Source organism: Erinaceus europaeus, chromosome 12 (genome assembly GCF_950295315.1).
Source record: "Erinaceus europaeus chromosome 12, mEriEur2.1, whole genome shotgun sequence".
Classification (NCBI taxonomy): domain Eukaryota; kingdom Metazoa; phylum Chordata; class Mammalia; order Eulipotyphla; family Erinaceidae; genus Erinaceus; species Erinaceus europaeus.
In genome coordinates this window covers 48,993,472-49,005,279 of record NC_080173.1, presented here as the reverse complement: position 1 = coordinate 49,005,279, position 11,808 = coordinate 48,993,472, and the positions used below count along the sequence as shown (strand labels likewise).

General features: G+C 41.1%; 1 protein-coding gene across 1 annotated transcript; it reads right to left on the bottom strand.

Annotated features, from left to right (window-relative positions):
- Positions 1 to 7,155: 7,155 nt before the first annotated feature.
- Positions 7,156 to 11,569, bottom strand: KRT24 (keratin 24). The gene is made up of 8 exons (XM_060204888.1): positions 11,036 to 11,569; positions 10,105 to 10,187; positions 9,450 to 9,606; positions 9,005 to 9,166; positions 8,762 to 8,887; positions 8,000 to 8,220; positions 7,674 to 7,756; positions 7,156 to 7,474 (listed from the first exon to the last, which is right to left on the bottom strand). Exons 1-8 carry the CDS (start codon positions 11,567 to 11,569, stop codon positions 7,371 to 7,373), a joined length of 1,470 nt encoding a protein of 489 aa, XP_060060871.1. The 3' UTR covers positions 7,156 to 7,370.
- Positions 11,570 to 11,808: the final 239 nt, after the last annotated feature.

The following is an 11,808-nucleotide window of genomic DNA, read 5'->3' as shown; positions in this document are numbered from 1 at the left end:
AACAAACAAAAACAACCCAGCAGTCTAGAAGGTAGCATGGTAGCTAAAGTCTTTGATGGCTGGGCATGAGGTCCCAAGTTCGACTTCCAGAATCACATATGTCAGAGTGATAATTCTGGCTACCTCTTTCTCCTCCTCTCCTCTCCTCTCCTCTCCTCTCCTCTCCTCTCCTCTCCTCTCCTCTCCTCTCCTCTCCTCTCCTCTCCTCTCCTCTCCTCTCCTCTCCTCTCCTCTCCTCTCCTCTCTCCTCCCCTGCCCTCCCCTCCTCTTCTCCCTCTCCCTCTCCCTCTCCTCTCCTCTCCTCTCCTCTCCTCTCCTCTCCTCTCCTCTCCTCTCCTCTCCTCTCCTCTCCTCTCCTCTCCTCTCCTCTCCTCTCCCCTCTCCACTTCCCTCCTCTCTCCCCTCCCCTCTCCCTTCCCTTCTCCTCTCCCCTATCCCATCCCCTCCCCTCTTCCCTCCCCTATCTCTTCCTCTCCCCTCCCTTCTTCTCTCTCTCTCATGGTGGTGATGGTGGAGAGGACTGAATATTAGACTTTGGAGCCTCAGCCATGAAAGTCTCTTTGCATAACCATTATGCTATCTAACCCTGCCCTCACCGTCTTGTCTCTATAATGAATAATAATAAAAAATCCCAGTTGAGCTGTTAGCTCAATGTTTGCTTCTTCCCACTATATCATTCATATTGACACTGATACTAAAAACAAGTCAGTTGTTCTTAAAAGAACTTGACCAATAGTTTCTGTGCCTCCAGGGTCATATTTGAGGCACTGGTCATTTTTAAAAAGTGAATTGTTGCTTGCAGCATTTTGTTACTTGAGAGGTTGCTCGGAAAATATTACCTGAGCTCCAGTCTGAGTAATTCATATTCATCCTTTTATCTCCTCTGTAGGTCTCTGAACATTGTCTAAATCCCTGGTGTCATTGAACAAGTTTAGGTGACTTTCTATTAAGCCTCAGGTCCTTTGTTTCCTGGTTTCTGCCTACTGTAAACCTTCTTTTTTGTTTCTAATCTCTGTGAGGACAGATGACACTTCCAGCATCCTCACTTTTGTCTGTTTTCCCTGGAGGTTAGAAAGACAAGTATAGTCCTATCAACCTCTGGATCAAAAGTCAGCAGATGAAAATTCACATGCAAGTGGGCACTGGGCTTTTCCTTTTTATGTGTTACCTCTGTGCCCAAAAGAAAGCAACACTTCGGGGGCTGGGCAGTACCACAGTGGGTGAAGCACACATGGTGCAAAGCACAAGAACCTGTGTAAGGATCCCTGTTCTAGCCCCAGCTCCCCACCTGCAGGGGGGTTTGCTTCACAAATGGTGAAGCAGGTCTGCAGGTATCTATCTTTCTCTCCCTGTCTCTGTCTTCCCCTCCTCTCTCAATTTCTCTCTGTCCTATCCAACAATGACAACAACAACAACAATAATAACAACAAGGGTATCAAAAGAGAAAAAAATAACTTCCAGGAGCAGTGGGTTCGTAGTACAGGCATCGAGCCCCAGCAATAACCCTGGGGGCAGAAAAAAAAGAAAGCAATACTTTTCTCTCATTTAAAAGTTAGTTGGAAGGGCTAGAGAGATAGCTCACTGAGTAGGGTGCATGCTTTGCAATGTTTAAGGTCCAGATGTGATTCCTGGGACCCCTGGGAGGTGATGTGGTACAGGGGGAAGGTCTGTGCTGTTGTGTCTCTCCATTTCTCTGTCTTTCTCTGTCTGAATGAAAAAGCCAACTGGAATGGTAAAATTATGTCTGTGAGAGGTCCCAGCTCTGCAAAAACAAACAAACAAACAAACAAACAAACAATGGAGTGCCCAAGGAGATAACTCATTGGTAGAGCATAGGGCTTTCATGTACAAGGTCTCAGGTTTCAACTCTGGAATGAAATATGCCAGTTCTCTCTCATAAAAATAAGTAAGTCAATCTTTTAAAAAGCTGACTGGAGAGTAGAACTTCAGAGTGACAAAATGAAACACATGCCCAGTGTGAAACAGTGCTAGAGCAAGTAATAATGTGTTGTTCACCCTATCCTCAGCATTGTACTCACTGTTAGTATATTTCAAGATTCAAATCCGTATGTTTGATTTTAAAGATTTAAATGGTCTTGGGTTGGGGAAATAGCATAAAAGTTATGCAGACTCTCATTCCTGAGGTTCCCAGGTCCTAGATTCAATCTCTTGCATCACCATAAGCCAGAGATGAGCAGTGCTCTGGCAAAAAAAAAATTGAATGCTTTTAACACCTACCTCAACCTCAGTATGTGTTGTCCTTTTCTTATGTGCAAGCAGTCATGAACACAAATTTACCATCTTTGCACAAGCCAAGGAAATACAACTTGAAGTGTTTTTTTTTCTTTTACTTTTAAGATTAGGATGATTTTCAGAGTAGCTTGATATGAAGATATCGTGGTTTCAAGTAACAGTGGACTAGATGAGATCTTAGATCTCAGAGACACACAGAGAGGGTTCCCAAAATGATTATGATGGTGTACAGGACTGGAGATTATATATACAAGTGCTTTTGATTTCTGTCCTTTCACCACTAATCCAGGCTGGGTTAATTGTATATATATTATATATATTATAATATATATTATTATATTATATATAATTATAATCCAGGCTGGATCAATTATATATTATATATAATTATATATGTGAAACTATATATAATTATGTATATAATAACTATATATATTTTTTCTTTCTTTTTTTTCACTGCCAGTGTTTTCACTGGGACTTCATGCCTGCATGATACCACTGCTTCCAGTGGATTATTTATTAGTTACTTATATATTTATTATTTGATTTTATTTTTACCAGAACATTGCTCAACTCTGGCCTATGATGGTGTTGGGGACTGCATGTGAAACTTTTGGTGCCTCAGGCATGAAAGTCTTTTTGCAGGGGTCCGGCGGTGGCGCAGCGGGTTGGCACACCGAGGACCAGAGTGGGGATCCTGGTTGGAGCCCCCAGCTCCCCACCTGCAGGAGAGTCGCTTCACAGGTGGTGAAGCAGATCTGCTGGTGTCTGTCTTTCTCTCCCTCTCTCTGTCTTCCCCTCGTCTCTCGATTTTTCTCTGTCCTATCCAGCAACAAACGACATCAACAATAACAATGATAACCACAACAAGGCTACAACAAGGGCAACAACAGGGGGGAAAAATGGCCTCCAGGAGCAGTGGATTCATGGTGCAGGCACCGGGCCCCAGCAATAACCCTGGAAGCAAAAAAAAAAAAAAAAAAAAAAATCAAGTCTTTTTGCATAACCATTAAGCTGTTTCCCTAGTTCTATTAACTTTTCAATAGGGAAAGACCTACAAAGTTTAATTTGCTGTGGTAGTTTAATGTGTAATGTATTTCTGACTTAAGAAACTTAATATTGCTTTACTTGTTTGAGTAGTTTTTTAAAAAAATTTCTTTATTGGGGGATTAATGGCTTACAGTTAACAGTAAAATACAATAGTTTGCAATATTTCTCAGTTTTCCATATAACAATTTAACCCCCACTAGATTGTCTTCTACCATCATGTTTCAGGACCTAAGGCCTCCCTCCCCACCTCACTCCAGAGCCTTTTACTTTGGTGCAATACACCAACTCCAGTCCAAGTTCTGCTTAGTGTTTTCCCTTCTGTTCTTAGTTTTCAGCTTCCGTCTATGAGTGAGATTATCCCATATTCACCCTTCTGTTTCTGATTTATCTCACTTAACATGATTCCTTTAAGTTCCATTCAAGATCGGCTGAAAACAGTGAATTCACCATTTTTAATAGCTGAGTAGTATTCCATTGTGCATGAATACCACAACTTGCTCAGCCACTCATCTGTTGTTGGACACCTGGGTTGCTTCCAGGTTTTGGCTATTTCAGATTGTGCTGCTAGGAACATAGGTATACACAAATATTTTTGGATGGGTGTGTTGGGTTCCTTAGGATATATCCCCAGGAAAGGAATTACAGAGTCATAGGAAGGTCCACTTCTATCTAGCCTTCTAGGAGTTCTCCAGGCTGTTATCCACAGGGTTTGTAATAATTGACATTCCTACCAGCAGTGCAGGAGTGTTCTTTTGCTCCCACAACCTCTCCAGTATTGTTGCTGCTGCTACCTTTTCTGATGTATGACATTCTCCCAGGAGTGAAGTGGTATCTCACTGTGCCGGGCTAGTGTGGGGGTGCCTCTTCCTGGGCACATACTCTCTGGGTTGGAGAGAACTCGACAGGAGCCAGCCTGGGCTGCTACTCACTCAGCAATGCAGGAGAGATGACTCATGAACTCATGGCAGTGTGGCAATGCAATATTTTTATTGATCAGGGAACCATGGCTTTTAAAAGACAGAAGTGGAAAGCTGGAAATGGAAATGGCTAGGAAAGGGGCGAAGAAAGGCAAAATGGAGTTGGAAAGGTAGGAACTTCCTTAGCAACTATTGCAAGGGTATTAACTGGTAAGATTAATACTACCCTGGAGGCAGGAAGGGTCTTGAGTGTAGAAAGAAGATAGATCAAAGGAATGGAATGGGTGGGAATCTTTCAGGCAAAACAATGATTATGTAGATAGGCCATAGTATCAAGAATGCAGGGTGCTTTGTGAGCCCTGCTGAGCTCAACCACATCCTCACAATTTCCCGACATCATTGTTGTCTTTATTTGCATTTCTCTGACAATCAAAGACTTGGAGCATTTGTTCATGTGTTTCTCGGCCTTCTGGATCTCTTCTGTGGTGAACAGTCTGTCCATGTTCTCTCCCCATTTTTGGATGGGGTCATTTGTTTTCTTGTTGAGTTTGGCAAGTTCTTTATATATTTTGGTTATTAAACTCTTGTCAGATGTGTGGCATGTAAAGATCTTCTCCCATTCTGTGAAGGGTCTCTTGGTTTGGGTATTGATTTCTACTGCTGTGCAGAAGCTTTTTAATTTGATATGGTGCCATAGGTTTATACCTGCTTTAGTCTTCTTAGTAATTGGATTCATTTCATTGAGGATGTCTTTAAAATTTATGTGGAAAAGAGTTCTGCCAATATTTTTCCTCTAAGTGTCTGATATTTTCTGGTCTAAAATCCAAGTCCTTGATCCACTTGCAATTTACTTTTTGTTTGGTGAAATATAGTGGTTCAGTTTCATTTCTGTGTGTTTCAACCCATTTTTTCTAACACCATTTGTTGAAGAAACTCCCCTATCCCCATTTATTAGTCTGAGGAAGTAGTAATCTTTTGTCAAAGATTAGATGTCCATAGGTGTAGGAGCTTATTTCTGGGGTCTCAACTCTATTCCACTGGTCAGTATGTCTATTCATGTTCAAGTATTTAGCAGTTTTGATGACAATGGCCCTATGGTATGATTTGAGATCTGGGAGTGTGATGCCTCCAGTTCTGTCCTTTTTTCTCAAGATTGTTTGAGCAATTTTAGTTTTTTTCTGGTTCCAGATAAACATTTGTAGCATTTGTTCTATTCTCCTAAAATATGTGGTTGGGATCTTGATGGAGATAACATTAAATTTGTAGATGGCTCTGGGTAGTATAGTATATTCATTTTGATAATGTTAATCTTCCAACCAATGAACATGGAATATCTTTCCACTTCTTTGTGTCTTTTTCTATTGAGTAATGGTTTTATGTTTAGCTATTAACTTTATTCTGTGGTTGACCAAGCAGTAGTGACATTATGCCTAAAATTTCAATGTTGTATGTGCATACACATATATTTTTAATGATTCATTTATTTATTTTTATGAAAGAGACATAAAAACTCAGTTCTAGCATTTGCCGGAGCCTGGGATTGACTCTGGAGTCTCATACTTCTAAGTCCTACTTGCTACTGCTGAGCTATCTTCCTGGCCTTATGTTTTACTCAACATGCCTATAATATGAGAAACTTCATTTCGGGGCTTATTTTAATTACTAACATCTGATACTTTTATACTACCCCTACTGTTTTTATACTTGAAGGTGTAATTTACATGAATTTGTTCAGGTTTACCTTTTTGTAATATTAAGGTTATTCTTTCTTTGAAGACTGGTCTTGGAGATGATTCTCTTATCGTGATCTGGGCATATTATGTTCCCTGTATGGGAAAGTCTTTACCCAACCGGAATTTGTCCTATGTCTGGCTCTTGCCAGGATCTACCCTTTACCATCTACCATTGTACATCAGCAGCCTTTATCACATGGCAAGACAAGACAGAGCCTTGTGGCTTCAGGAGTAGTATAGAGGTGGGATGGGCTATGAACATCCTAGCAATGGAAAGTGAGGAAAGAGCACTTTGGTTAAGTGGCATTTTTTTTTTGAATTAGAGATGTGACTGAATTTGGCAAGGGAACAATCACCTGGGCATTTCTTCTGTGGGGATTTTAGAAGTCTGATGTCACATTACTTATCCATTGAAAGGCTTGATTTCACAACATTCCACGAAAGTGCCATGGGAACCTTGTTAAGATCTTTCAATTTTGGCCTATCTCTCAGTATCCTTCAATGTCAGGTTCCTGTGGCACTTTTATGGAATACTGTGAAATTCGAGCCCATCACTGTTAACAGTCTATACTGATTACTATCTTCTTTGTGTTTCGCCTTTTCTTTTCATCTAAAATGTAAGCATCGTGAGCATAGTTTATATTTCTTTTTTGATACAGAGATTAAACACGCACATACACACACACACACAGAGAGAGAGAAAGAGAGAGAGAGAGATTGACCTGAACAATGCTCATCTCTGGCTTATGGTGGTACTAGGAATTGAACCTAGGATCTCAGACACTCAGGCATGAACATCTTTTGCATAACTACTTTGCTGTCTCTCCAGCCTAATTTATATTTCATATATCAAATGAAACACACAGCTTCATAATGGACATAAAGAACTAAAATATTGATTAATTATAGATTGGCAGTTCACATAGTACGACTTGTTTGTGGCCAGAGCTCTATAGTTTTCGGAATATTGAGGTCAGTTTCATCTATCACTGATGTGATCTTGTTAAAAGATATCCACCTACAAAATGGCTGTAGTTTTGACTTTTATGGGGAAGCTACTTTATAAATAATGAATCAATTTAAGTATCACAGTAATGCAGCTAGATCAAAATCAATAGCTTCTTTCTAGGCACAGTATTGAATTTATTAAAAAATAAGTTCATGAGACATTTAGTTAACTTGCAAAAGTCAGTTTATTGAAGCACAGAAACAATTAAAGCAAAGTTGCATATTAGGTTTTTCAAGCGCATTCTAATAAGAAAAAAAAAAAGAGGATGCAGAAAAATTGGCTAGTCTTCTGCTTCTGGATGGCAACACTTTTCCTGAAGTTATCCAGAAAGATGACTAGGTTGGTGCGATTTCTCTATTGCTGTCTTTCAATTTTTTCTCTGAAAGACACCCTTGATCTGGAAATTGCTTATTTAAATTTCACCTCAGAAATATTACTGACTTGAGAAGAGACCACCTTGCCATCTACCACCTCCTCTACGATCGTCTTAGTCACTCTACTCTTGCTTGGATCTGAAAAAAATCATAGAATCATAATATCAGTTTAGAAGCTACCACAGGAACACAGCTCAAGAGAAATTCAAGACATTTATTAAGCATGTTATTTGGCTATGATTCTCTAGAGAGTAGTGTACATTTTTTAATATGACAAGCAAAACACACCTTTATGTTTAAACTATAAAATTATCTTGAATATTAAGAACAAGCCTACCTCTTCCTTGGCCAGAAGAGCTTCCAGATCTTGAGTCCCCAGACATTGAACCTTTCGATCCTGTGTTTCTGGATCCTGAGCTTCTAAAATAAAACACCCCCTCAAAATCAGAACCACCAGAGAAAGAGAGGAGTGATTTTTTTTTTTCCTTTGTAGTTTGCCTAAGCAGAAGAACCTTCTGTAGAGGGAGCTTTCCCGAATAAAGGCAGACATCTTTGACTGTGTTTATATATATATAAATCTCCAACTCCCCAAACAGCTTTCTGATTCCATAACATCAGGTTCATAAAAGTATGCATTTTGGGAAGTTCACAACTTTCACTTACCCTCCTCCCTCTCCATCAAGAAGGCACCGGTAGGTTTCAATCTCCATCTCTAGGCGGGTCTTGATGTTCAACAGTTGCTCATATTCTGCATTCTGACATTCAGTCTCTCCCCGAATCTGGCAGATCTGCTCCTCCAGGCTGCTGATCTTCATCTGGATTTCTGACAGCTGAGCCATGTAGCCACCTTCTGTATCAGCCAGGGTTCCTTCCAGGGAGCTTTTCTACGAGAAAAAGCAAGTAAGAGATTCATGATGGAAATAAGACACTGGATAATTTTTAAAGAACACAAAGTTTTCTAGGATACTGGTATTATACTTTTACGGTTTTTCTTTTTATTCTTATTTTATTTATTTATTAATTTAATTTAATATTTATTTATTTGTTTTACCAGATCACTGCTCACTTCTGACTAATGGTGATGTGGGGGATTGAACCTGAGACCTCAGAGCCTCAGGGCATGAGAGTCTTTTTGCAGAACCATTATGCTATCCCCCCCACACCTGGCATTATACCTTCATCAACACACACTCTGTTTTGTGGTAGCACCGCCTCCTTAATTTCTGTTGGCATTATTTAAAAAAATTAAATCAATTACAAAAAAGAGCATATTATCTTTAGTTGGAATGATTTTACACTTTCTACAACCATAATACAATTCTCCTTAACATCTTTTATTATGTGCCAAGTAGAACGCCTTGGCAAAGAAAGAAAACTGAATTGCTTAACTCCCTGCCGGGGAGTCTCAAAGCTATCTGCACATACCATCGCCAGCTGGGACTGCAGCTCAATTTCCAGGGATTGCAGAGTACGTTTCAGTTCTGTTATCTCACTCTTGGCAGAACTGGCTGCCCCAGCATCTGTAGAGATCTGTGCTTGCAGGGATGCACTCTAAATAAAATAATAATAATAATTCAAAATAATAAAGACATAAACTTGGAGGCTAATGACTTGGGCAGAAATGCCTTGTGTGTGGCTGTAGGTTCAGATTTGGTGGTGACAACCGACCTGCTTGTTGAATTGCTCCTCTGCTTCCCGACGGTTTTGCTCTGCCAGCTCCTCATACTGTGCCCTCATGTCATTCAGTAACTTGGTCAGGTCAGTTCCTGGGGCAGCATTCATTTCCACATTCACATCCCCACCAGAGCTGCCTTGCATACTCTTCATTTCCTAGCATGAAGAAAAAAGTCCATACTGATGAGAAGGGAAGGAAAAGCAATGACTTCCTAAGATGGGCACAGATCACCAAAAGCTGGAACTAGTATTGTGAAGAAACGCCCCCCCCCCCCCTACACACACAACTTTCCCTCCGTAGCCAAATATAACTTGCTCACCATAAGTCCCTCCATGGGAAATCTATTCAGATAGAATATATTTTATTTTTATATAGTGGATGTGGGGGCAGGGGGACATACATTTCAAAGACTTTAAACGAAGTGGAATGCATTCCTACCTCTTCATGGTTCTTCTTCAGGTAGGCCAGCTCCTCGGTGAGGCTCTCAATCTGCATCTCCAGGTCAGACCGAGTCATGGTCAGGTCATCCAGGACCTTCCTCAGGCCGTTGATGTCAGCCTCCACGGTCTGCCGGAGATACAGCTCATTCTCGTACCTGGAAGGGGAAGCAGCAAGATATTTTGGTACATTTCAAAGGGCATATTGTCCATTCTCACATATTTAAGTAAAACTTTTCTCCTCAGAGCAATTTGATAAATGAAGGTTGCTAAGTTTACTCTTCAGCGTTTTCCTCTAGGAACCTAAAGTTCATTCTATTTATGTCCAGTATATTTATTTATCAATGAGAGAGAGTAAGAGAGTCAGAGCATCACTCTGCTATGTGTGGTGTCTGCATCAAACTCAAGACCTCATGTTTGCAAGTCCTGCATTCTGCCACTGAGCCACCTTCACTGTTTTCCATAAACCCAATTCCACCCTCAATTTGCCTTTTTCTTTTCCTGTTGGTGGGATGATGGTTCTTAAAAGATCACATTTGGGGTGTTTGTGGATCTTGATTCCCTTAAAAGATCTGATTTAAAAAATTTAGAGTGCTCTAAGAATCTGGATCAAAACTCTCATATAAAATTTGTTTGCAAGGGTTAACACTTCTTACTTCAGTCTGAAGTCATCAGCAGCCAGTCTGGCATTGTCAATCTGCAGAACGATCCCAGCATTTTCAATAGTGGCAGTAATGATCTAGAAAGACAATAATAGTAATGAATCATGGATGTGTCTTTCCTTGTGTCTGCATGCCCTCTTGTGAGGATAGATGTCTTCAGGTCAGTTTCAATGGTGAACTGCTTTGAAAACTTATGCAATAATGGCACCTGCACTGACTTTAACCCTAATGTATTTGGGCTAAGTTTTTCTTCAGAAAGTCGCATTTTGTATGTTTATTGGGATAGGCAATTCACATTGTTTTCAGGAACACAGTCTTCTGCATATTTTTTGCTACTTTGGAAGATCAAGTATTCTGTGAGCTCTTCCAGAAATTAGTGTGAAGCATGAATTTCATTTCTAAAACAAATGTTTAAGAATATATGTCCCATGGAGCAGTGGCTGGAAATTTTAGACTCCACCACTATATTTGTACCAGATTCCCATGAAGAAAAGAGGCTGTAAAGACCATTCAAATCTAGTGAGATAAGGAAATACATCCACCTGGCAGAATTAACAATGACATTATTAAACTAGCTTTGACCCATTACCATCCCTTTCTTCCTTTTGATTGTTACCAGAGCACTGCTCAACTCTGGCTTACGGTGGTGCAGGGGAATGGACCAGTCATTGCCATTAATTTTACATACACATGTTAACTAGCTGACTGGCATTGTATAAACTTTATTCTTATGCAGAAATAACCTTGAGATGCAAACAGAAAATAAGTGTGGTTAGATGCTATATATACACCGCTATCAGTTAAAACTCACATATACAAGCAAATATTTTTTCAAATCCTTGACTTAAATCCTTCATTGATGCACATGATCTTAATAGAAGTGAACAGTGAACAGCAATAAAAACTCATCTTTGGGTTGTCTCACCTGATTTCTGAGATCTTCAATTATGGGGTAATATTTGCTGTAATCTCTTCCAGATCCATTATCTCCAGATCTAGGGCCAAATTTCTCATACCATTCCTTGATTTTGATCTCTAGGTCAGTATTGGCCTCTTCCAGGGCTCTGACCTTGTCTAGGTAACTGGCTAGGCGGTCATTGAGGTTCTGCATGGTTTGCTTTTCACCTCCAGAGAAAAGCCCCCCATCACCAACACCTCCACCCATTCCACCACCCATCCCACCACCATAGCTGTAGATGCCTCCACTAGCACCTCCACCAAAACTAGAGCCCCCACCGAAGCCAGAACCCCCACCAAAGCCAGAGCCCCCACTGAAGCCAGAGCCCCCACCGAAGCCAGAGCCTCCACCAAAACCAGAGCCTCCACCAAAGCCAGAGCCTCCACCAAAGCCAGAGCCCCCACCGAAGCCGGCCATAGAGCCTGAAGAACCTCCAAACCCACCCCCTCCAGAGCAGCTACCGAAACCCCCTCCAAAGCCACCGCTGGATCCCCCACTCATGCCACAACTGCCTGCGCCTCCTCTGAAGCTCCGACCAGAGCTGCCCCCCAGGCCGCATTTGCTTCCACTACTGAAACTACTCCCCCCTGCAGACCCCCTCATGGAGTAGTTGCCCCCAGCTCTGGAGGAGGAGACGCGAGATGAACAAGACATGATCTCAGCTTAGCTTGTTCAGGGGAACAGGAGAGGTGCCAGCGAAGAGTGTCCTTGCAGACTGCCTCTTGGCCCTTATATACACA

Excerpts from the sequence above, each read along its gene's own strand:
- KRT24 (XM_060204888.1), bottom strand. The coding sequence starts at position 11,569 with ATGAGTGGGGGATCCAGCGGTGGCTTTGGAGGGGGTTTCGGTAGCTGC. Across the intron at positions 10,188-11,035 it reads TTGAAGATCTCAGAAATCAG|ATCATTACTGCCACTATTGA; the intron begins GTGAGACAACCC and ends TTGTCTTTCTAG. Across the intron at positions 8,888-9,004 it reads AGGAGCAATTCAACAAGCAG|AGTGCATCCCTGCAAGCACA; the intron begins GTCGGTTGTCAC and ends TATTTTATTTAG.